Raw genomic sequence first — 20,999 nt, forward strand, 5'->3', positions numbered from 1 at the left:
TGAGTTGTTGGATCTAACCATGTTAGATAACATGTGATAAGATAACCCTGGAGATGGTCCAGGGTCCAAACAAGGAATTTACTGTGGTGGGCAGGTGCATATGGTAAACATATAATGACATAATTGAATCTTCAAATCTTAAAGTGTACTTATCCTTTAATATACAAATGTAAAAATGTAGAAAATACTGTAAACAACAAACAGTAAACATTTACATTTACAACAACATAAATGTTGTTTACATTTAACAACATATATTAAGATTTACAACAAAATACTGACAGAACTATACAATATAAAATAACATATAACATAAAACTAAGAGAGAGTGCAGTAGGGCTGTATGTGGTAAAGTGACAGAATGTCAGTGTCAGTGACCATTTAAAATTGATTTTAAATTCAGTTTACAGGTTACAGTCAAATTTTCAGTGCATTCCATGTAACAGCACTATAGAACATTAGGGTTTCCTTTGGTGTTCTGTTCTCAATGCTGTTGGTTTTCTTTGGTCTAAGTTTCTTCTCTGTAATATTAATGCTGTTGCTTGTAAGAAGATGATTATCACAAGGAATATCACAAGGTATAACGCAACCCCCCATCTGTCTCTGTCATGGTTCCGTGATGACTTGGCACCAATACCTGTAAGATTTTTACAGATAAAATAAAAAAAAGGATTTGGTTAAGAATTATTCATGATTCATTCAAGGAATTCTACCATGCCTCCTAACTTCTGTTCTACCATGCCTCCTAACTTCTGTTCTACCATGCCTCCTAACTTCTGTTCTACCATGCCTCCTAACTTCTGTTCTACCATGCCTCCTAACTTCTGTTCTACCATGCCTCCTAACTTCTGTTCTACCATGCCTCCTAACTTCTGTTCTACCATGCCTCCTAACTTCTGTTCTACCATGCCTCCTAACTTCTGTTCTACCATGCCTCCTAACTTCTGTTCTACCATGCCTTCACACTCATACTTTCCAGTCTCACTCTATAAACAAATGTGAAATAAACCATCGGTATGTTGTAGTGCTTTACCTGTGTCTAGTGTGAAGTCTCTCCTGATCACCTGGCCCAGGATCCTGTTCTGCAAGATGAAGGTGAGGCTCCTGGAGCCGGCTGTCTGCAGAGTCAGGTTGCTGGACACTGTAAACAGTCCCTCTGTGTCCTGCCTGACGAGTGTGCTTGTGTGGTTGGTGATGTCCTCTCCTCTGTCATCCAGCCACTGAACGCAGGGGGCAGGGCGTCCTCCGTGTGAAGTCAACAGCAGCTCCAAGCCGCTGGGAGATACTTTCAAGTTTGAATGTGGTTCTGCGTACAGTGCTGAAATTATACAAAACATTTAGTGTCTTAATCTTCTACATGTTTTAGAACTTGAAACAATCAATTGGCAATTCATTATGATCCCATAAATAACTCTAAACATTTTAAGAGGTTTACTGCCATCAGAAGTGTGATTACCTGCTACTTTCAAAGATAAGGTTTTCCTCTGGCTCCCCAGTAGCGTGCTGACAGAGCAGGTGTAGTCTCCCTCATCCTCCATGTTGCTGCGCTCCAGACGCAGAGAGGAATCCCCCCGCTCCACGTCGGAGTGCATCAGGCTGGTTCTGTTGGCATAGCGACGGCTCTGGCGGTCCAGCTGGCCTCTCCCGTGATAGAAGCTGTGGACCACCTCCTGCCCCCTCTGCCAGGTGACCACCAAGCTGCCCAGGCTGCCGCTCACTGGGAAGCTGCAGGGCAGGACGACCTGCTGTCCCTGGATGGCTATAACGAGGCCGTTAAGGACAGTATCCTGGAACTCAACTACAGACAGAAGCACAAGCAGTCACACGAACAATATAAAGTGACCCACATCTGTGGACTAAGACTACAGGAGTAGTCGTATCTTAAATGTACAACAATCACAACAGGTATCACAACTCAAAACGGAAACATTTTACATTATCTATATTTGAGTCACCATACAGCACACAAAACCAATGACACCCTTACATGAAAAGGCTGCCTTAAAGAGAAGCGATGCCAGCAGGTGTTGAATGGCCCGTACGTTCCAGTTCATATCAGGGTTCTTGAAGTTCTACGTACCTCACCTGTGTCTGGTATCCCAACTCTGTCAGAAGTAGTTTTAGTAAAATGTAGTAAAATACCAGCAGTAATCCAGCTCAGTGTGCGTGGTTGTTTTCATCCAACAACTCACAGTGGGTGTCTCCATGATTTCCATGGACACGCCCACTGTGAGTTGTTGGACGAAAACAACCACAGTGGGTGAATTCATCATATTATACCCCATTTCCTTCATTTCAGAGCACATTTCGTGCACATACTTCAGTTATTAGATTGCCAATGTTGTGTGGGAGCACATTATGCATAGGTAGCCTATCAATATTAAAACAGAGTTTCAGTTGTAATGAGTGAGTTTCGAAGTGATCTGCAAGCAATAAACTGCAGAAGGCTATCTTGCAGCGCTATTAGTCTGCTGAATTCACATTCTGAATCCAAAACCAGAATATCCGGAAGCAAAAAATCTTCGCACTCGATCAAATTGCAGAACCCTGTTTTCTTAACTTGTTCAAGATCTCTGTGTTTGGTCACCCAGTAGCCTATTTAAACATTTTCGTTGTAGTTTAACGCTATTTTGCTCCTGTTTTTGTAAAATTGCTAAACTACTGAACGGATATATTGAAATGCCTTCCGGATATTGTGAACATTTTCTCATACTCTTACATTCTCAAAGCTTCTTACTCATCCTTATAAGGCTCGAGCGTTTCATTTATGAGTGTGTGAATGTGTTTCCCATGCGTCTGTGAGAGCATTTCATATGTACGTTTTCAGTAGTATGAATGTGTGTGTGAACATTTCACATGTGACTGTGTTTCATGTGTCTGCTAGCATTTCACATATGTGGATGTGAGTTTTCAGTAATATGAATGTGTGTAAACGTTATGTGAATGTATGTTTACACTCACTATTCCTCAGTGGTGTAGTGGTCCCTGGAGAAGTGGGTATACTCTCAGTATTCACCTTTTTTTTTTTTTAAGTAGTCCAGAAAAAAGCCCTGTTTTAGAAACAGTGACATGTAAGACTATGATTTAGTTTACCCAAAAATATGTAATTTCTACTTGCACACTATTATAAAATGATCATGACTTGATTAGGAGCAGTTTGTAGTTACTACTGGTCACAAGAGCAGCCTGGATGAATGTAAAATGTAAAACCAACAATGCCCCGGTTTCCCCACATTATCCCAATCTACGTAGCTAGCTTCATAACGTTAGCCGACTCGCACTAACTATTGGCGGCAACATCTCTTCTCCTCTAAATGTGCGGTCACTGGCAATTTGCCAGTAGTTTAAAATAATGATTCATTTGGAAACCACCTTAAAACTTACCTCAGAATGATGTCTTCCATCAACTGGGGTGGCACACCGCCGCTTGTGTCATTTCTTCATCTGTTGTTTGGTCTGCTGCCGTTATCGTAGTCAAGTGGCACCGGCACCTGAGTTTTTTTTTTTTTTTTTCACTCTAGCTTCACTATCCCCGAGGAAGAAAATAGGCAATCTGACTCACAGATATTACTGAATGATGCGCATCAGGGGGGATTTAGAAGTGGGTATACGCAATGCTGACTGAAAAATAAGTAGGTATACGCCGTATACCAGCGTATACCCTGGACTACACCTCTGCTATTCCTCCAGCCCCCTTCTCGTGTCCTCACAGTCCTCATTAAGGTTCATATGGAAGACCATGGGGTGTTACTTACCAGATTGCTTCTCAGAAAATGAACTGTTCAGCTCCCTATAACAGCTTCCTTGTACAGCTCCATGGTACAGCTACCTGGTACAGCAATTGTACAGCACCCCAGTATAGTTCCCTAGTACTGTACCCTAGTACAGCTTCCTAGTATAGCTTCCTAGTGCAGCACCGTAGTACAGCTACCTAGGACGTTGCCTAGTGTGGCGTACAAAGTTCCTTTGGCCATCATTAAAGCTTAATGAGCTAATTTGAATAATTGAGAAAATGTACTTTCAGGAGTTCAGGAAAAGAAAAGTTCTCACACCATTATCTCCTGAGGTCATTCAGTCATCCTTTGTTAGGAAGGATCTTAGCCCAAGTCTGGCACTAACTGTTGTCTTGCTAGTACTGTACTTAAGAGTAACTTTCCTCCATAAAGACAATCAGGGGAGATGGTTTCAGCTCCTGGTCATTCATCAGGGACAGGAATAGTTAACTTGTAAGTATCTGAAAATGATTACATGCTTTTCCAGAGGTCCACAAATGCCTGTTAAAAGCAACACTGTTTCTGTTGCAGTTATACACTCTTATGAGCCTTGACATGATTGTATTTGCTTTTAAATGTTTTGTTTTACTGTTTGTTACCAGACTTGATAACAAAAAAACTATTTCCGTGGTGACACGCTCCTCTGAGTTTAATTTATGTTCATTCTGTCACTCTTTTTCTCAGTCACCCATGTTATTAGAAATGGTTCTGTACTGTGAGGAGTCTGGGAAATTGAGTGTGACTATCCTGAGCAGGGTGTCACATTCAAATAGAATTCAATTAACTGTCATCCCCACCAAGGTTGAGTGTGGAGGTTGCTGCCATGTCTGAAGAAGACCTGCTGCGAATTACTGTAAGAACTTTCTAAGAATGTTTTCCACACTTTCTGCTGAGGTACGTCATACCACGAGGGCAAACGGTGGCAATACAGTAGAAGAAATCCACTCTTATAATAATAATAATTGAAAGGCTCCGAAGTCCATGTAGTCCAAAGAAGTGAAGGAAAGTATGTCTGCCAAAAGGATCTTTCCTTTAGGAAAATACACTGTAGTTTGTAATGTTCTTAAATCATTTACACTGACATCACCTTCCTCTTCCTCGTTTTACCCATCCACCCGTTGAGTATTACTATTGGAAACAGAAGACGTTAGTGGCGGTATATCTGCAGGGCCCATGATTAGCCATGAGACCGAGCTCTCCTCATTCCTGCAGGTCGTGCTAATAGGGGAGACAGAATTAATTGCCACTGGCAAGCTATTGACCTACAAAGGACGCTAAAGATTGTCTAAAAATTTAAAGCTCAAGTAAATGTCCTCTGTCATGTACTCTGTCTTTATAACCGTACATTTATAGTACCTGAAGGTTTACCTGACTCGAATGTCGTTCAATAAAAATGAAAGTGCCTTTGCCTCTTGATTGCAGTGTGCTTTTTCAGGACTCCTCTGGAGAGGCGATTTAGTCTGTGGTGATTTGATTAAACCTTTTACGTCACCTTTCTCATCAGCCACCGCCAGAAAGGTTATGAGACTGTTGGTTGACATTGAATCTTAAATAAAACACGATGCTGTATTAAATCACTGTGTTTGTGGCACAGAACACAATCTAACTAAGAGCATCACATCAGTTGCAGAATAACGTCAGTTTGAGAGAACTACCGACAACGTAACATTCTGAGAGTTACAACAACCCCTAGTGGAACATCGCTCATATTACAGGTGTGTTGCGAAAATCTCGGAAAATAAAGATTGTCTATCTTCATTATGACACAAACATGGACACCGAGAACAGACAATCTTGAGATAGCTCCATCACACAAAATATAATGGCCTTCATTTACATTAAGGTTTCAATAGGAGACAAATCCATTGAATATACCGTACATTACAGTTGTACGAGATACTATGGACCATACTTAAAGAACGAAATATGGATACATCATAAAACTGATTTAAAATTATTTTTGTACAAAAACATCAAGTTGGTCTCTAAAGTGTAATGCACCACAACCCAAATACATAAGGCTTCAACAATCAAACGCATAAAGCAGGGTAAAATAAAAATGGCCATATCCTTCTTGTCTGGATGACTGAAAAGTGTAGTGTTTTAACAATAAATATAAACAGTAATACTGCAAGCTAGCTCCTAAACTTGTCACGGAACGACAGTACATTTGCATTACTATACACCTGACATCTTACCGTAAACCCACAATACTTCTCTCATATTCATACTAATCGTCTATGGCATTCGTTCTGAAGTACTGTAGTTGTGTGTACAATGACGGCTGTGACTGTACGAGGCCCAGGTGTCTCTGGTCTCTGTGAGTGGCTGTGAGGCAGGGCAGAGTGTGAGTCCTGAGTCCCTAACAAGGCATGGGGCGGAGCTCCATCGGTGGTGTCGTACGGGGGGCTGCCGTACGGGGGGCTGTCGTACGGGGGGCTGTCGTACGGGGGGCTGTCGTACGGAGGGCTGCCGTACGGGGGGTTGTCGTACGGGGGGCTGTCGTACGGGGGGCTGCCGTACGGGGGGTTGTCGTACGGGGGGCTGTCGTACGGGGGGCTGCCGTACGGGGGGTTGTCGTACGGGGGGCTGTCGTACGGGGGGCTGTCGTACGGGGGGCTGTCGTACGGGGGGCTGTCGTACGGGGGGCTGTCGTACGAGGGGCTGTCGTACGGGGGGCTGTCGTACAGGGGGGCTGTCGGGCCCTCGCAGGGGCGTGCCGGGCTAGGAGGACGAGTCCTCGTCCACCAGGTGCAGGGCATGCCTCTTCAGAAGCATCTTCAGGACCTCCACCTCCCGTTCCGTCTCCCGCAGTTTTCTGCGAAGGCTCTCGTTGCTGCTCTGAAGCTTCTGGTTTTCCTGAGGAGTTCAAACAACAGCGTTACCGACACTCTCCCACTCAGCTGACCACATAGCTTAGTCTCAAAAGCTTGGATTGACACAAGGAGTGAGCGAAGATCTTAAACTCACGTTTTCCAGGAGTTGGCAGGTGGGTTTGGTCTCCTCGTCCGGCTCCTTGGGCTTGGTCCCCGTTGAGTCTCGGTTCTCCCAGAGGGCAAAGTAGCGCTGCTTGCGGGTGGGCACCGGGCTGGGGCAGGGGGTGAGGGAGGCGGGGGCTGGGGCCAGGAGGGTGGGCACCGGGCTGGGGCAGGGGGTGAGGGAGGCGGGGGCTGGGGCCAGGAGGGTGGGCACCGGGCTGGGGCAGGGGGTGAGGGAGGCGGGGGCTGGGGCCAGGAGGGTGGGCACCGGGCTGGGGCAGGGGGTGAGGGAGGCGGAGACCGGGGCCAGGAGGGTGGTCTGGGGGCGGCTGGTGTCTTGGGCGAGGTTCCCCTCTGTCTGGGTGGTGCGGTCCACCCCCGCGGACCTGGCCAGCGCAGGGGGCCGTCTCAGGGGGTGGCGGGCGGGAGATTCTGGGCTCCAGTCCTTGGACTCGTCTGGAGGATACAGGAAAGAGCTCTCCTCCGAGCCTGATACAAAACAGTGGAATCTTATCACAAATCACAACATCTTATCAGTCTGAACCAGCTCCCACGTTCCTTCAGCCGTCAGCGAGCGGCCAGACGTCATTTCTTAACCACAGACGGCATCTGATGACGTTGACTAAAGGTCACAATAAAGAGTTTGTCTGAACACTGATTTTCACCAGTTCCTGAAACGGCCTGCTGTGTTCCTGTAAATGAAGCAGTTCCCTGATTGTTGACATGCACAAGCAGCATGGTTTTCGGAGGCCACCTACATAGGGGAATTCCCCGGCACACTAGTCTAGCAGTTTTCCATTAGCTAGATCAGATCATTCCTCTGTTCTAATGTGCAAGCCTAATGACTTCAAATTTTTGGCTAAGAAATTGGTAACATCTATCAAAACAATTAGATTGAAATGTAATTTGCATCCAGGCCTGGCCCTATCTTGAGCACGGGGAGGTTATTACTGTACCTTATTTCCCAGCAGATGGGGCTGTTTGAAAGTATTAAAATTATAACACAACCACAAAGCTATCTAGTGGTTATCACCACTAAACTAGAATGTCACTATGTCAGGAGTGTTACACACACACACACACACACACACACACACATGTCCTGTACCTTCTGAAAGGCCGGTAGCGGTGGCTGTAGATCCTGGTATTGGACTGTCGGTGGGATTGTGTCCTTTGGCATTCTTCTTACACTCGAACGCCACCTGGTCCTTACACAGCTTGTGGCAGTTCATCCCACAGTCTGTGTAAGAAACACAGTAAAGCAGGCAGGTTATAGCAGGCATTCTGTTTACTCTGAGTTATGTAAGCTTGCCTCATTATTATGACCCTACAGTACTTGCTAAACTGTGTTAATTTTCTCTCCTTTCCACCAACAGTGACACTGTCGTTCAGGCTCAGAGTGTTTCTCAAACGTTGGGGTGCTTGTAAACAGCTTGTTTCGAGAGTAGAATCAAGATAATCTTCTGTGGTTTTGACTGCAGGCTCCACAGTCTTTCATGTGCTGCAAAGTTCAGTTTAGCAGGTCTGCAACACGCAGAAACCACACACACACACAATACAACCTCTCAAGATAGCTCAACATACTTTTACTTTGCTGGCTCCTCCCACCTCTGAACTCTCAGACAAGCCACAAACAAAATACCCTGAGAAGCATCTCGCTAAATATGGACAGTAATCTGCATGGTATGACATTTAATACAATTTCCATAGAGCGTTCCCATCATGCAAAGCAACGCTAGGATGACATAATCACCTCTGCATCTGTAGCCCTGTTTGATGACTCCCCACAACTGCAGAGAAGAGAACAAGAGGAGGAAGGAGAGACGTTTACAGTGTGTAGAAAACACTATGTGACGGTAGCTTATCCAAGACTACGGAGACAGGGTGAAACATAATTTTTAAAGTTCTTAATTCCGACTCAAAAACAGTAACTGAAGGGTGACATACGAATCCGGAGCAGTTGTCACAGAAGGTGGGCTTCATGTAGGTGGTCTCCTGGAAGTTGTGTACAAATCCCAGTCCCAGCTTGGAGCAGATGACACTCGCCCGCATGAAATATGCCGTGATCTCCTCTCTGCTAATGAGGCCCTCCCTGGATCAATATAGAACACAGATAGTCAGAATGGAGGCCAGTACAAGTGTCGGTTGAAATTGTAGTCTGAATCAACTCACTTTTCTTTGTCCATAACACAGAAGGAGAAGGGAAAGCTAGCAGCGATTTTCTCAAAGTCCTCGTGAGAGATGAAGCCATTCTGGTCATGGTCATAGTTTTTAAACACAGACTGGGAGACAAACAAGAGGCATCCATTATCATGACGGTGAAATCTGAACCAATGGAGGGGATCAAATGTTATGTGCTAGAGCTATATACAGAAGTGTAAAAATACTGTTGTGGAATTACAGTAATTGAATATCATGACCACACAACTAAATGCTTAAAACACACAGTGTTCTCGCTCCCTGACAGCACGGAGAAGGATCACTTACATCCACCATCCTCTGAACGTGCTTGCTGATGGTTCGGGGGTCTGGTTTGGGGGCGACCCCTGGTGCCCAGTCCACCACCACAGGAGGTCTAGAGGGGGTGGCTGGCTGATGGCAAACAGAACAGATCATTAGACCAGCATCGGTGGGGCATGATCACGTTGAGAATGTTAATAAACAGATCGTGGTGGGTCACTCTCTGTGAATAGGTCTGTTGTGTGTTGGTTGAATATATTTGTTTTGCAAGGTATTGTAAATGAAAAGTGTATTTTTGGGGGCGTTATTATAATCTTTTACTCACGGGTGCTTTGCTGTTCCGGGATTCTCTGGCGTACGACAGCTCGTATATCTCATCTTCAGTGTAGTACAGGTCCAACGACAGCTGGAGGAGAGCAGCAAACCACAAGAGATTAGAGAACGACGAAAGACACAAACGTCACTTCAACATTTAAAGTACAGTCATTTAGCCAAAAGCGGAGGCAACATTTCCTGAGTGAGTGTAACCGGTATCACCAACGCACCGTGAGTAGGTGAACCAGGTCTTTGTTGGTATCCAGCCGTGGAGGCACCTGCTGCAGCTGGATCAGCTCGGTGATGTGGTTGTAGAGCGCCTGCATCTTCTGGACGTTCACCTTCTCCTCCTCCACGTAGTCCGGCATTGCCTCGTTGACGGAGATGAGGTCCTTCAGGTGCACTCCCAGGATTGGGATCTTGAAGCCAGCACATCGGCTGTAGGCCTGCCGATAGTTGTCGTAGTTCCTACAGGACGACAGCAGGTCTGTCATCTCGTTCAGCGCCTGTGAAGAGGTCGGAGGTCAGTCCCAGGGAGCAGACAACCAAGCCTTCTCAGAGGTCGACGAGTTAGTAAGGTGGGGGACTATGGATCAGGAGGTCGCAGGTTCAAATCTACCCCTGTACTGCAGGAGCAAAGTGTCTGCTAAATGAATACATTATTGTTAAGGTGTGCAGGCAGGAGGGTTCTTGTGCTCGCAGGGCGTGTGTGTGGCGTGTGTGTGGCGTGTGTGTGGCGTGTGTGCGGAGGGAACCTTGGAGAGCTCGTTGGGGACGTGGGAGCTGGTCTCCTTCAGTCTGGAGATGGAGCTGTGACACAAGCCCCCCACCACGGCCATCAGGGTGTTGAAGTTGTGCATCAGATGGAGGATCTGTTGGGAGAGATGAGGGGAAGGGAGGGGAGAGAGAGAGAGAGAGAGAGAGAGAGAGAGAGAGAGAGAGAGAGAGAGAGAGAGAGAGAGAGAGAGAGAGAGAGAGAGAGAGAGGGTGGGTGGTGGGGAGAAGGAGAGGGGGAGATAAAGAGGGATGGGGAGAGAGAGAAGGAAAGATAGAGAGAGGGGGATGGGGGAGAGGGAAATAATTCTAAATCATCCTCAGATTCTAGTGTTTACATTAGGCAGCTTTCAGCTGTAATTGTCACGTTTTACTCCAATCACACTATCGTCAAGCTGATTTCCTTCCTAACCAGTCCCTACAGAAGCTGAAGCTACGGTGACGCTGGGGCCAGGTGGTCTGTGGTTCATTTCTTCAGCAGTGGCTCTGAGGTAGAAACAGACCAGCGAGAAGCGGAAGTAGAGCACTCCTCTGGCCTCACGCTCTTCTCACGCTCGCCTCCCTGCTCTACACAGAAACCCAGCCATCGCATGGGGAACTAGCCAGGCCTGGTCAATACTGGTTATTCTTTCTCCTTCTACTTCCCTGCTCTCCACTGTCACCATTTAGACCCGGAACATCCATTAGTCCTGGCCCCTACTATACGGTTAATATTCCAAACAGACAGTTTCTGTTTTGGAGTGTCTTTGATGGACTGAAAGCCTATCACGCAGCTCTTGACAGTCATTAGCAGCCCACTTTGAATGTGTATTATGTAACTTGCAGCAGATGTTGCTGCCACCACAGCACATCTCACAGCACATCTCACAGCACATCCCACAGCACATCTCACAGCACATCTCACAGCACATCTCACAGCACATCTCACAGCACATCCCACAGCACATCTCACAGCACATCTCACAGCACATCTCACAGCACATCTCACAGCACATCCCACAGCACATCTCACAGCACATCCCACAGCACATCTCACAGCACATCTCACAGCACATCTCACAGCACATCTCACAGTACAGTGTAGGACACGTGACCATACCCTCAGAACGATCTGGATGTTCAATTCAATTAAAATACATTTTATTGTCCATCCCCATAAGGGTAGAAAATTGTCCTTAAACAGAGGCTAAAGACAATTTTCTACCCCCTTTGTGGTTGATTTTCTACCCCCTATGGGGATGAACAATGATGTTAAGTTATGGACGATAAAAAACATAGCACTGGGTAGAAAGGTGCAGCATTGAGGCAGTACCTGAGCCACTTGGATGAACTTGGTGAAGACTTCAGCTCTCAGCTGGGATGTAGGCCGGCTCAGGACCATGAGCTGCACCCACTGGGAGACACCATTACACAGCGCGATGGAGCGTTCCATCATAGGAATGTCCTTCATGCAGCAGCTTCGGATGTAAGTCTGGTAGTCTCCAAACTGACGAAGCAAACACAGGAACAGAAGGGGAGGGGTTTGTGTCAGTGACGGCTCTGAAGTGAGACTGGGCTGAGAAGTGGTGTGTTGGAGGTGAGCTGGGTCGGTCTCTGCTTACTGATATCCTGCAGAAGGACTTGAACTCCAGGAAGGTGAGGTGCTCTGCTAGCTCGATCGGCTCCAGGTGGTCAAACAGCAGAGAGACTTTTCTCTTCTTACTGCTGTTGGCCTTGATCTTCTGACTGGCCTTCCACGACCAGTCCCTCTCATTTCTGCCACACACCAGACACAACGTTTATACAAAACATCCATCTCCAGGATTCTGTTCTCATATTTCACACTTAAAAAAAAAGTTTTTTCAAGAGATAGAAATACAAAATGAACCCAAAGCCCTTTGCATGAGCTTCATGCGCAAGGTCGTCATTTAGCTGTGACAGGAAGAAGCCCACAGTGATTCTGTTTAAGTAAAGACGCTCACATCCATTTGGTCTCCAGCAGGGGACACAGCCTCTCCTGACCGCGCTCTCTAAGCAGCTCCTGGAACTCCTCCAGTGTGTCGGACAGGCTGGTGTGGAGCCGAAACATCGTCCAGAACTCCCTGATCCAGTACCTGGGAGAGGGAGACCACATTATGTAACAACACTAGAATGGCCCTGCCCTAACCTCAGCTCCCCACCCCTACCACCTTTCCACACTCTTTATCTGTTTGATTTCGGTGTGTGTTTTATGATATGTTGATGATTGATATTGAAATCTACTGTGGGCAGGTAGGATTAGACACACACATGCACACACACACACTTACTTGATGAGGTAGCAGATCTTCTGGCAATCTGTAGACTGTTCATTATCCACGGCCGTTTTAAATGTAACCAATCGGGTTAAGAAAAAAGTTTGTTCGGAAACAGACAGGAGAACATTAAATCTTTTCATCTGTACAGCTTGTGTTCCCACAGATGCCTCTCATGACACTTGATTGCAGCTACAACAGGAAACATATAACACTAAGAGGTGAATACCTTGTATGTAGTGTTGGAAGGACACATGCACAATAGAGCCTGATTCAGTTTGATGTTGTGGACTGACAACAGATGATCACAATGTTCTCGTTCCTTGAAAACCGAGACTTTGGAATAGCCACGTGACAAGCTAAGGACCATGTTGGTACGTAAAATAACACTAATCTCAGTTCGGGGAAAGCAAAGCAAGTTTACATCTGTGGGAGTGAGAGCACAATTAATGATCCTGGTTGTTGTGTCATACGCTCAGTACACAGAGCCCACTGGGACTCTGGATTCATCCAAAACAACAACAAAAACACGTCCTTGTTATATAAAAACAGGTCTATAAAAAGCCTGACACTCTGGGCCACACAACAGCACTCTACTAGCAGAAATCAGCTTGAAGTGATGCTCATAAAAAGGCTAATTGCGTCATGGGACTTGATGAGCTACCCACACAACTCCAAAGCTAGATTGGGATGAAGGCTGTTCATGGCTCCTGCGCATGCTTCCTCGATCCTAACCCACACTCGGACCATATCTGAAGCAGCATCCAGAGTCCGGGGCTGAGAGGGAGGGTGTTAAATATAGCCGGGGGTGCGTAGGGAGAGGGGAGGTCTGACGTGGGTGAGAGGGGCTTCTCAGGCGGTGTTTCGATACCGCTGAAGAGGACATGTTCTGGGGAGAAGTAATTAACACCTGAAGCCCTGAAGGCTATTCTCTGCTCCAGGACGGTTCTCAGATCTAGTGACGACACTGCCCGCTCTGAATGCTGAATTGGCGCCTCGATAACAGGCTCTCGCATTTGAAACTGAAAATACGACACTCGCATTTCCTCTGAATGGGTGAGTTAAATTGGGATGAGTGCTTTTTCTATAGTCCTTCATGCATGGTAATGAAACTCAAGATGTGTGGCACGTGAATTAGAAGGAACACGACCCCCAACATGCAACAGAAGGCCTCTGAAGACAGTTGGTCGAATCACAAATATCCCCGAAGAGAAGAGGCATGTACAGTACAGCACTGAGCCTTGACAGGCAAACCAGATCTTGATTGCCTGTTGCTACTGACAACCACTAATGTGTCTTGGTAGCATCACAGCTCAGTCGGTTAACTTGTTATCCTTGGCAGCACGTAACACGGGCACTGCGCTGCAGAGGCAGAGCAAGAGCGGAGACGAGCGCTCAGACGATCAGGTGATCAGGAAGAGGATATAGGGTGGAGAGTTTCTGCAGGAGATCGCTGGAGGACATGAGAAGCCGGTGCATGGTCAGGGTGATGTTCATCAGATGGCTGCTCCCACACACACAGCCCTCCGAGTCTGGAAGAGAATGCAACACCACACACACACACACACACACACACACACACACACGTCATCAGACATTCTGTTTCACACTAAAGTGCCAATTTTGAAAGATGGGGGATATCTAGGCTATATACGGTGCTCAGTCTATCTTGTGATAATATAATGTCGTCTAAACCAATGGGAAGTGTTATTTATCTGACTCACAAAACCACAATCTTTCAGAATTTTGCAACACCTTTGTATCATCACTACCTAGGAAAGAAACACATTCATAATTTTATCCAGCAAATCTTGACAGCATCTGAACTACAGCAGGTAGCACATTTCCAAAATCTAGCGTGTTTGCCTTTCCTGTGATGTGCCATATCTCACTTCCTGTGTTTGAGACCACCCCCTGTCTCTGCTAACTGCAGCCTGACTGGAGGCATAAACTCTGGGGGTTCTCAACTTACTTAAAGAGCTTGTGTCTGGAGATATCGACAAAAAGGAAAGTGTGACACCAGGGGGGAAAATATCTGTTGAAAGGATTATAATAAACTCACTGTGAAATACAGTGTGGAAATAATTCTAGATTACCATGATTACGAGAAGCTGAGTGGAGAGAGGAACACGTCAGGTTTTAATGACAGAAAAGCTGGAGTTAGGGTTTCTAGTCTTGTTTGACAGGTACTGCAGGTTATGTAGTCCACCACCATGACTGTCTAAATTGATATCAAGGCAAAAACAAAAAACAAAATGTGTGTGACCAACAATCTTTCTCAGGCCCATTTTCAGGTATAAACTGTTAAACTAGATTTCAGATAAGGATGAAACAACAGGCTCAATGCATTAGAATGACGTGTTAACTTTGAGCCCAGACAGTTGTCATTGTCTTGACGCCACCAAGGACACTGGGTTTCCATGGAACCCCATTTATCCTCCTTGAAATACCCCGACGTCATGGCAACCCGCTCACGTCTAATCTTTGTTATCTGTGTGCAGAGGGCCACTCCAGCTCTCAGCTAATCCTGGCTACCAGAATGCCCTGGTCTGCAGTTCATGGTGTGTTGCAAGTACGCACTCACTACAATGTCATCACAGTCCGTGACAATGACATCCAGACCCATTTAGAGAAGTCTCACAAAACAGACCCAGTGAGGAAACATGAAGTGAAAGAGATTTTGACGTTGGTGAAATTAGGTTTCAGATGTCACTCAATCTTGATGCTGTGAGAATATAAAACATCCAGAATCACAGCCACCGCCACTGCCACCCTCACCACCCCCCCCCCCCACCTCCTTAGTAATAAAATGGCATAAAAAACAAGCAGAACCTACATCCTCTACAAGGCAACAGGAAGCACATAGGATTCTTCAGGTAAACAATTACTTTTAAGCCTTTAACAACACTCCAACCTCCAGCCCTCTCCTTCTCCTAGCCCAGACTTGACTAATTGCAGAGGAAATCCCCTCTGGGCCACTACTTTGGAAAGAAACTCGGCTACACTGACATAGGAAGGATGTGATGACACTGCTATGGCCACAATGCTTGTGCCCTGCTAGAATGCAGTACCGGCCAAACCAAACGTGTTGTGTTTCGACAGAGGTCTGTCAGGATGGATCATTGGATCTCAGTGTAGTCTGACATCATTGTGTCTCATTATGTCTCAGAGACACTCCTTATCCCTTTTACGGCCCCCTCGAGAATAGGGCTGACCTGCGCCAGATCCCACGTCTCATTCCATAGATACAACAGCACTGTGTTTACATCATGATCGATTGATAAGAATGTCCAGCGTTCGTTAGGGGAACACGAGCGCACAGAGGGCGGGAGAGGGGCAGTGTTGTGAGGACTTGGGGGTGAGGAGTGATGATGTCAGTGTTGTGAGGACTTGGGGGTGAGGAGTGATGATGTCAGGCAGCATTGATCCAGGCCCCAGGGAGCTATGCATTTCAAAGGGCGGACGGCTTCTGAGGAGCCACGTTTGTGGGTCTGACCTTTGGGCCCGGCCGGGCTTGAACCAACCATCAGGTCCTTCAAATAGCTCTTACGTGTGCTCTCACATTTGAAAAGGTGGCCCGGCCCCTGGGCCTCGGGGGGGCTGTCTCTGATGTGGGGCAGAAGCAGCTGGAGAGCATGAGATCAGCCACATTCTAGTCTTCACTGTTCTGTGCTGTCACCTCCCCACACCTGCCTGCCTGGTCACCTCCCCACACCTGCCTGCCTGTTCACCTCCCCACACCTGCCTGCCTGTTCACCTCCCCACACCTGCCTGCCTGGTCACCTCCCCACACCTGCCTGCCTGTTCACCTCCCCACACCTGCCTGCCTGGTCACCTCCCCACACCTGCCTGCCTGTTCACCTCCCCACACCTGCCTGCCTGGTCACCTCCCCACACCTGCCTGCCTGTTCACCTCCCCACACCTGCCTGCCTGGTCACCTCCCCACACCTGCCTGCCTGGTCACCTCCCCACACCTGCCTGCCTGTTCACCTCCCCACACCTGCCTGCCTGTTCACCTCCCCACACCTGCCTGCCTGGTCACCTCCCCACACCTGCCTGCCTGTTCACCTCCCCACACCTGCCTGCCTGTTCACCTCCCCACACCTGCCTGCCTGTTCACCTCCCCACACCTGCCTGCCTGGTCACCTCCCCACACCTGCCTGCCTGGTCACCTCCCCACACCTGCCTGCCTAGTCACCTACCCACACCTGCCTGCCTGGTCACCTCCCCATTCCTGCCTGCCTGTTCACCTGCATCCAACAGCTGCATTTGAACAGAAGGATTTTACAACCTCCATGCTCTAAGACGTTGAAGTAATCCTTATAATGATTCAAGAGAATAAGGATTCTGAGGAGCGAGGTTTCAAAGGAAATTTAGTTTTGTTTAAAATAATGCATAAGAGCCTTTGTGTCATGGACCGAGTTAATGCTCTGTACACTTGCCTGATAATTCATCTAAGCCTTAAATGAACAGCCGGCTAGTCTGTTCTCATTCTCCCTCATGACAGATAGATGTAATTATGAGATGTCACTCTGCATTCTCTCCTTTGTAACACCTCCTCATTGCTCTCTTCTCTCCATTTTGTCTCCAGGCAACAGCAATCTGAATGCTTGCCTCTTCAAAAAAGAATCACCATAACTTTGAGAGCACTCCACACAACGTAGCAAGGCACGTCACATTCACTTAATTAATTTATACTAGTATAAGACGTTAATCATCTTGTCAAGCAATGTCAGATTTCAAAGAACAACCAATTACTTCACATTTTATGTATTTAAAGTAAACTAAGACTAAGATTCATGTTTTCAGAGGGTTAAAGATCAATACTTCATGTAGGCACAGGAGAGCTTAGACCGAGGCATGTGTGGTCATAAATATTAATCCATGTTTTAAACTCATGTCATTCACTGCCACTGGATTTTAGCATTGTTATTGCAAAGATAAACAATCCCTGTACTGTTGCAGGTGCTGAACATCCTCAAAGTGAAAACATCTGAATACTGAGCAACATTTCATCAGCATCGCCGTGTGAAATACCATGGACTGTAAAACCTACTGTGTGACCAACGTCCAATAAAAATACAGAAAAACCTGATGCCTCCATGAAATGCACAACAGTCCTCCGATCTCAGATCGCCTGAGGCTCAGCCTGCCACCACAGGGGGCCAAGGAACAACACAGGAACAATGTACAACAACAACAGTCATCTTCAAAGTATAAAAACCGTCCGCTTAAATAAATCACAGGAATAAATCAGCTGATATTCACAAACACAGACACTTTACGGGACAGGCTAACCAGTATATGAGAAGCTTGAAGCGTTACAACATACCAAAGGTCTGAAGACAGGCCTGGATGAGTTCCTCCCAGCTGGCTCCCTTGGTGACATTTCCCAGAGACATCATCACCTTCCCCTGGGTCACCTGGGACAGGCTGGGCTTGAGGAACTTGGGAGGGCGAGCAGGAGGAGAAGCCCTGGACCTGGAGGCACATCCAGGAGAGAGGTGTCTGGAGGACAGACACAGGAGAGGGGGGGGGGGTGTGAGGGGAGAGGAGGGGGAGGGTTTGTGTGTGTGTGTGTGCGTCAAGTCAGTTTTATTTATAGAGCACATTTAAAAACAGCCAATGCTGACCAAAGTGCTGTACAAAATCATCAAATAGGGCAAAACAACAATAAATAAGAACAACAGACAAACAACACAATTACAGTAAGCACGAGTGACCCTAAACTGACTCGAAAGCCAAGAATAAAAATAGGTTTTAAGACGAATATGTGTCTGTGAGTGTGTGTGTGTGTTGGATGGTAGTCAAAATTGTTTTCCGATCTTTCAAATTAAATAAAGGCAATTTTTAAAAGCTTTTCTTAACGTTGTCTAAGACCAAAAATGTCTGAGCGTATGACATTTATACGCTCTGTGAAGTGTACTCAAAACAGTGTTGATTGAAAATGTTAACACATTAAAACGGTCACATTTGTTATATCCTTCCTTACAGTCTTTTTTAATTGCAGATTTCTATTGTGGGAACCACTATATCAAGATTTCCTTTAACTTTTTAAACTATGCCGCTGCCAAAAAAAAACGACATGAAGATAAAAACATGCATCATCTCAAATCAAGACAAACAGACTTTCGAAGTAAATTTGGAGTACAAGATTACTGCTTTTTACGCACTGGCATTTCAACCATATCTGCAAAGTTATTGCAGATATGAACTTAAAACTCGAACTTAAAAACATGCAGAGAAAAAACATAATAAAGATAAAGAATAAGTAGCTAACGTTTTAGCGGAGGTTTTGCGTAAATAAACTGTACAGAATGTTATAGCCTTCTTGGTAAAAATTTTCAGTCAAACTTACGGATGTTCTTTTTCCTTCCCAGTCATTCCTACTGTATTTCCATGTTGGTTATTTTCCTTAGATTGATATCCCATAGCCAGATACTGGGCAACAAGTGGCTGAACGAGACTATCCATCTGTCCTCTTCGATGAGCGCACTTCATTGCGTGCTTGTTTCACAGAGCGGCCGTTCGCCCGCGATGAGCTCACCATTGTTCTGACTTGTCAATGAGGATGACACGAAATTAAGATGCATCGTGCTGTGTCTGTGTGGGCGGAAACTCAATTGAACAAAAGTTGTTTTGGGGATGCTTGCAATGCCATTGCTCAATAATATATGCACAGAAGGTAAAAAAAAAAAAAAAGACCACCCACGTTCTCCCAATTTCTTGTTCAGGTATTCCGCCCACTATTTTCACGTATGCTAAGTAAATATTGTATAAGCCTACAATTCTACATTGAAATGAGTACCAAAAAGGTCTAGATAGAAGGGAACGAATATGAATTGGCACCGAGCAAGTCCCAAAACATCAAAACATGAACTCCAACAGTGTGCTGCTGAGCAGGAGAGGTGGGGCTTTAAAAAGGCAGTTTTCTGGTCTAGTTTGACTTGCTTCAGCCTGTCATCGCCTGTTTCCTTGGAAGAGCTCCTTTCTTACTTGTCCGGACAGATATGGTGCACATGGGTGAGATAGGATGTCTCCATGTCAGGCAGGGCCAGACATCCCTGCTTTCTCCCTTCAAATCCATATTAGGTGTTGTAATGTTTTCATTCAGCAGAATGTCCAAAGAGGCATACAGGGGGATTTGAACCTGTTGATCTGCAATCAGATGTTCTACCACTGAGCTATGCCTATCCCCCTGCTAGTAAAATGTATTGTTTTATACGTTGTATCTACTGTATGATTATTCCACTGCCCCTGTGTAAGCTCTGGAGGGTGAGTACAATGTGAAACTGCCAGTTCCAATGTTGACATAGGCACAGTCATTGTATTGTGTTGGTCAAATCAGGGAATAACAGCTCCACAGAAACATATTATCAGTGAACACTCCCCTGGCCTACTCCCATAGATTAGACAACCACTTCCTCTAGACAGTTTGTCTGAAACTGATAGGGCGCTATATGAAGACCACAACATTGGTGTCTGTTGTGAGATAATCCTAAGAACTAGGATCTGCCACAAGATGGCTATATCCTCTAAATCAGTGTAAGATACTTTATAATGTGCTTTACAATGTGATTATAGGTGAGATTCACCCACTATTTTTTTACATTTCTATAATTTGCAAAAATGCCTCAGGCCTGCCATCATGTGGTTGAAGTCAAGTTTCACTTCATGTTTATTGAAGAGGCCACTCAAAACTCAGTTTGAGTTAAATGCTTAAAACTTTTATCTCTGAAGATATCATAACTACCATATGTATCGAGGTAAATATATTACAACTAACACACATTTTCACCTGACACTATATATTTAAACATTAGAATAGCCAATACCTCACAATATTTGCCATGAAACAATGCTGAAACAGTCACATGTCTGACATACCTTCTGTTGTTGCTCTTCAACAGAGTGGTTGTAGAAGTGAAGAATTGAAGCCGCTCTTGTTCCCTATCCATATGATAATCTCCACCCAACAGGAACCGCATTACTTTACCTCAGAGTTTACAGAAATGCAGTAGGCTAGGATCTGTAGCCAAGTTGCAACATAGTGTGTAAGCACATCTAATTATGAAGCCAGGAATCTGTGTGGGTGTATTATGTGTGGGTGTCTGTGTAAAAAAAGTTTAAAGGTTGCAAAAATATTTTCGAAAACAACGTTTTGAAAGGTTTAAACAATATTTCTGAAAAAAAATATTTTCTAAAAAAGTTTCTAAAAAAAGTTCGGTTGAAAACAGATTATTTTTTCAAAGGTTGAAAAAATATTTTTCGTAAAAAGTAAAAAAAAAAAGTTCGGTTGAAAACAGAAATCGAAAAAAAGTTTTGAAAGGTTGAACATTTTTGTTTTGCTCTACTCTGTTTTTAGGCGGCTGCATATATGAAAAAAACAAACATCTAACCCTAAAACAATTCTCACAAAAGGTTT

At 45.5% G+C, this 20,999-nt stretch overlaps 3 protein-coding genes across 4 annotated transcripts in view; 1 reads left to right on the top strand and 2 right to left on the bottom strand.

Moving 5' to 3' along the window:
• lin52 (lin-52 DREAM MuvB core complex component) overlaps positions 1-20,999 on the top strand; it is a 123,830-nt gene that overhangs the window by 53,240 nt on the left and 49,591 nt on the right. The gene's annotated exons all lie outside the window — the stretch shown is intronic.
• LOC134026956 (butyrophilin subfamily 1 member A1-like) lies at positions 60-3,482 on the bottom strand. Of its 2 annotated transcripts, XM_062470037.1 has the most exons (5): positions 3,385-3,482; positions 1,988-2,105; positions 1,457-1,798; positions 1,034-1,318; positions 60-637 (listed from the first exon to the last, which is right to left on the bottom strand). In XM_062470037.1, exons 2-5 carry the CDS (start codon positions 2,052-2,054, stop codon positions 459-461), a joined length of 873 nt encoding a protein of 290 aa, XP_062326021.1. In that variant the 5' UTR covers positions 2,055-2,105; positions 3,385-3,482; the 3' UTR covers positions 60-458. The 2 variants fall into 2 exon arrangements, with proteins under 2 accessions (XP_062326021.1, XP_062326022.1); XM_062470038.1 differs by lacking the exon at positions 3,385-3,482 and having other exon boundaries at positions 611-718; positions 935-1,318; positions 1,988-2,171.
• Positions 5,568-19,437, bottom strand: LOC134026997 (RAS guanyl-releasing protein 1-like). Its single transcript, XM_062470096.1, has 17 exons — positions 18,933-19,437; positions 17,907-18,082; positions 14,000-14,105; positions 12,589-12,651; positions 12,262-12,393; positions 11,902-12,055; positions 11,613-11,786; positions 10,282-10,398; positions 9,757-10,032; positions 9,537-9,617; positions 9,239-9,343; positions 8,924-9,033; positions 8,699-8,843; positions 8,505-8,541; positions 7,860-7,991; positions 6,744-7,240; positions 5,568-6,632 (listed from the first exon to the last, which is right to left on the bottom strand). The coding sequence occupies exons 1-17, from the start codon at positions 19,073-19,075 to the stop codon at positions 6,498-6,500; spliced, it is 2,583 nt and encodes an 860-aa protein (XP_062326080.1). The 5' UTR covers positions 19,076-19,437; the 3' UTR covers positions 5,568-6,497.

This window comes from Osmerus eperlanus, chromosome 9, assembly GCF_963692335.1.
Source record: "Osmerus eperlanus chromosome 9, fOsmEpe2.1, whole genome shotgun sequence".
NCBI lineage: Eukaryota > Metazoa > Chordata > Actinopteri > Osmeriformes > Osmeridae > Osmerus > Osmerus eperlanus.

Excerpts from the sequence above, each read along its gene's own strand:
- LOC134026956 (XM_062470037.1), bottom strand. The coding sequence starts at position 2,054 with ATGAACTGGAACGTACGGGCCATTCAACACCTGCTGGCATCGCTTCTC. Across the intron at positions 1,799-1,987 it reads CTTTAAGGCAGCCTTTTCAT|TTGAGTTCCAGGATACTGTC; the intron begins GTAAGGGTGTCA and ends TTCTGTCTGTAG. Across the intron at positions 638-1,033 it reads AGACTTCACACTAGACACAG|GTATTGGTGCCAAGTCATCA; the intron begins GTAAAGCACTAC and ends AAAATCTTACAG.
- LOC134026997 (XM_062470096.1), bottom strand. The coding sequence starts at position 19,075 with ATGAAGTGCGCTCATCGAAGAGGACAGATGGATAGTCTCGTTCAGCCA. Across the intron at positions 14,106-17,906 it reads GGCCTGTCTTCAGACCTTTG|ACTCGGAGGGCTGTGTGTGT; the intron begins GTATGTTGTAAC and ends ATTCTCTTCCAG. Across the intron at positions 11,787-11,901 it reads AGTCCTTCTGCAGGATATCA|TTTGGAGACTACCAGACTTA; the intron begins GTAAGCAGAGAC and ends TTGCTTCGTCAG.